Here is a 4,014-nt window from a genome sequence, read left to right as displayed (position 1 = left end):
TATCTCGGCATTTTATCTATGATTAATCTTACCAGCATGGGTTCGGGTACTGAATTATCAAGCTGCGTATTCAAATACCGGAGCCGGGTGATGAAGGTGGTGTAGGAATTATCCACACGTGTGTCGTACTGGCTAGAGACAATTTCTGCCAACAAACCTTGTTGTCTCCCTGCACTCCAATACTTCTCTAGGAAAACTTTTTCGAATTCTTCGAACGTCTTTATCTCCTGGGCACAGTTGTGGAAAAACAATAGTGGTTCACCCGACAGAAGAGCGGTTAGTTTGAGACGCCATATTGGCCAGGGGGTAGGCACTAGTTGGTGTATGGATTTAAGCTGGTTAATGAAAGGTTTCGGCTGTATGGACTGTGGCGTATTATTAAATTTTTCCAGATTGTTGACGAGGGATAACATGCTAGAATTGTCGGCAGGTGTGCAACTACCATTCAGGTTCGGTGCCAAAGTCATTCGGGATTCCAGATGCATGATTTTCGAATCTGTGGCGGCTATTTTCCTTTCAAACTGGGATTTTTGCTCTTGAATGGCATCTTGCATGGAATTGACCTTGTTGCTTAGATTTTCCTGTTGATCCGATAGGTGGTCTATTCTGCTCTCGAGGGTTGACTAGTTCTTTGTATTTTGTTCAATTTCGAGACTAACGAGATCCACGGAGGTGCTCACAGCTCGAATAGCAGTTTTAAGCTCTTGTTCTAAGTGCTGGCGTCCACTTTCGCACTTAGTGTGATGATTTTTTAATTCAATTTGCAAATGTGCTCGGGTCTGTTCCTCGGTCACCTTTATTTGGTCAACTATTTTCTCCGTCATCCGCTTTTCTAGCTTTTGGGTTTCGTTGGTTATGTCGACTCGCAAGTTTGTGTTCAAGTCGGCAAGTTTGCTCTCCATATTTAGGGACATCTCATCCATTCGGATGTTGAGATCATCGGTGATTTTATCTTTAATTTCCTGGGCTTGTTCAGCAATCCTCTGGTCGACCTGTCCTAGGATGGCCGTAGTTTTGCTATCCATGTAAGCAAAGAATTGTCTGTACTCCTCTCTCCGCTCTTCTCTATCCTTGTCTCTCTCTTCCTGTTGCTTGCGCTCCCTCTCCTTCTGTTCTTCTCGGTCCCTGTCTCTTTCTTCCTGTTGCTTGCGCTCTTTCTCCCTCTGTTCTTCTCGATCCCTGTTTCTTTCTTCTCTGTCCTTGTCTCTCTCTTCCTGTTGCTTGCGCTCTTTCTCCCTCTGTTCTGCTCGGTCCTTGTCTCTTTCTTCCTGTTGCTTGCGCTCTTTCTCCCTCTGTTCTGCTCGGTCCTGGTCTCTCTCTTCCTGGCGTATTTTTTGGTCCTTCTTCCACCGTTCGTCGATCTCAAATATCAACTGTTCGTTTGTAGCAAGGGTGCTGTTTGCCAGTGCTATTGATAGAGGTCCGCGAGTATCCTCAAATAATGTTTTTTCTTTATTTGCAGGTATTGAAGGAGCGGCATATGGAGGTGAAGCGGTTGGTACATCCTGGAACTCGAGCTGGGTGGACGAATGCTGGCCCAGGTTATTGGTGTTGAAACCCATGGAGGATATGCTGCCGGGCTCGCGACTCCTTGGGGTCTCTGCCTCGTCGTCCACTGGAGTGGGAGTGCTGGATGGAGCGTCGTCAACTATTGCCGCATCCGCCTGCGCGCTGGGTCCTGAGGGTAGTGCTACTGGGTACGAGACATCCGAATTGGGGTTGGAGTCTTCCATGGTGAAGTGGCAGATTCTTGGCTGACAGCGTGGAAGTTCGAGTGACAGTTCGGTAGTGTGTGAGCAGACAAGCGAATCGATGCTAATTTGCTTAAAATTAGATAAGTGATGAGATAAGTGAACAACAAATATTTATCACAGTGATTAGTGCCACGAGATGACTAGAGGATAATTCAGTGCACGTTGACCTTCAATTGTTCGAGGTAAACATATAAACATTAAAAATTAACAATAAAAATAGGACATATAGTACTAACATATAGCAATTTCTTGTGAGGTAGGATACGAAACCTTCTTGTTTTATGATTTTCGTGTGGTTCAGTCCACATACAAAATTGATCTGTTCAATCTCAAGTTCGTTCTCTCTCTCCCCTAAAAATTCATCACTAGTTGACAAATCTTTTACCCGCATTGATCATACAGGGCACGGCTTATTAATAATTGGGGTTCTGTGTCCCTCTGGTTTGATTAGGATTGTTATGATGAATATTCAGGCTAAGTTTGACAAGTTGGGATTGATCCAAAGTTTGAAAAAATTTCTGGGTACTAGTGAAATAATTATGTAATCTAATAGTGTAGCTGTACATGCCTAGGGGTCTCATCAGAGGCTAACACAGTTGGGCGCCATGTGTCAAATATCGGCCTCACGTTGAAGCGTCATGTGTCAAGTTCTGCTCCTGGGAGGGGCATGAACATGCACTAAAATTGATAATTATAAACTCTTACCAATTAAACCAAAACTATAATCATAAACCATGGGCAATATTCCTCAACGTTTAAAGCCCCACTGTTTTGTTCCGTAGAAAGAAGAGGACGCAAAATGAATAAGTGATTTATGATTAGAATAGTCTGATTAAATAAGATAATTAAACGGTTGTAATATTTAAGGGTATGATTCAATGATAGATATTTGTAGGTTAGATCGGTTGATGTTTGTTTAATCGAATTGTCGATATCACTTAAGTCGATGTATTGAAGCAGAATGACTAATATATGGATGGGACAGATTGAAAAAGTTAATTTGCACAGCAGAGGGTTTGACGGTCTACAAAGGTAGCCGAAGTAAGGGATCTGAGACTCTAACTTAATATGGTAGGTGGCTATAATATAGTGAGGTGGAATTAAATTCACTTTAATAATAAAATACAGTGCAACTTGAATCTGCTGAAAATAAATCCTGTTATCACTATGATCAAACAGAGATAGTAACTTTGGAGTGAACCTTTTCTCCAAGTGATGACCAATATATCCAGAATCCAATACTTGTGCCGTAATTTGGAAAGATATTAGACCGTATGAAACAACAGGTAGAATGGCAAATCCATGCGAACCAGGTCTCTGATAAATACTATAGGTTATGTAGCGAAGTGCTGGACCAAAATAGTAAGTATTTCGAGTACTGAGTTTAATTCTAACGTTGTCTATACGATCTATTACCTCTCTTTTCAACGTTGATCGGCTGATGATGCGGGATTCACTTCACCTCGGTGTAGCAGGCCGGTGGGAGTCGATTTACTATTTGATTCTGTGGGATACTCCCAATGACAGAATTTATTACTTGATAAGAAAAACGACCACCACTTACCACCAGAATAGATAATAGTCTAATGATAGATACTATACTCGCTACTGTCTGACTATTGCAAAACAGGACGTGTCCTGAATGATCAATGTGTGTCAGTCGAGAAAGAACGAATTTGGAGGTAAAATGAAGTAAATCCAGTTTAACAAAACGGTAATATGGATATATTCTGATAGATAAACTGTTACAGCAAATATGGAATAAATTAATGAACAAATTATGTGAATAATAATTTTCGATAGATACAAAATAAATATTGGTTGATAGTAGATTTGAATCTTTAATTTATAAATATATATAGAAAGTTCGGTATTCTTCAATTAAACAAAATGAAATGGATAATAGCCCTTGGAAGGGGTCATAAACTGAATTAGCTCAACAAGAAAAAACAAGTTAATATGAAATAGTGATTCAGAAAATAGAATAAATTAACAATTGAAATTATTCTCAGGGTGTGGTTTCGCCTAAGGAAAATAGACCTTTTAGCTAAGTACAGCGTGGATAGTTAAATGTATTAATATTATAAAAATTAATTATGATAAGTTTTGTACCCTTAAAACTATAGTCATGACTTTTCTAACTGAACGAATTTATGCGCTGTACAATTTTCGCAGATTTATGGGGATCCCCTTTTATATTCGAACAACTTACGTAGACTTTTGTTTCCGTTTTTTGGTTTTTCGAAATATATTCGGCCGT

General features: G+C 40.1%; 1 protein-coding gene across 1 annotated transcript; it reads right to left on the bottom strand.

Annotated features, from left to right (window-relative positions):
• Positions 1–623: 623 nt before the first annotated feature.
• Positions 624–1,733, bottom strand: LOC120349658 (RNA-binding protein 25-like). The gene has a single exon (XM_039420142.1). The coding sequence runs from the start codon at positions 1,731–1,733 to the stop codon at positions 624–626; it is 1,110 nt and encodes a 369-aa protein (XP_039276076.1).
• Positions 1,734–4,014: the final 2,281 nt, after the last annotated feature.

This window comes from Nilaparvata lugens, chromosome 2, assembly GCF_014356525.2.
Source record: "Nilaparvata lugens isolate BPH chromosome 2, ASM1435652v1, whole genome shotgun sequence".
Classification (NCBI taxonomy): Eukaryota; Metazoa; Arthropoda; class Insecta; order Hemiptera; family Delphacidae; genus Nilaparvata; species Nilaparvata lugens.
The sequence above is the reverse complement of the archived record's forward strand: the minus strand, read 5'-3'. Positions and strand labels throughout refer to the sequence as shown.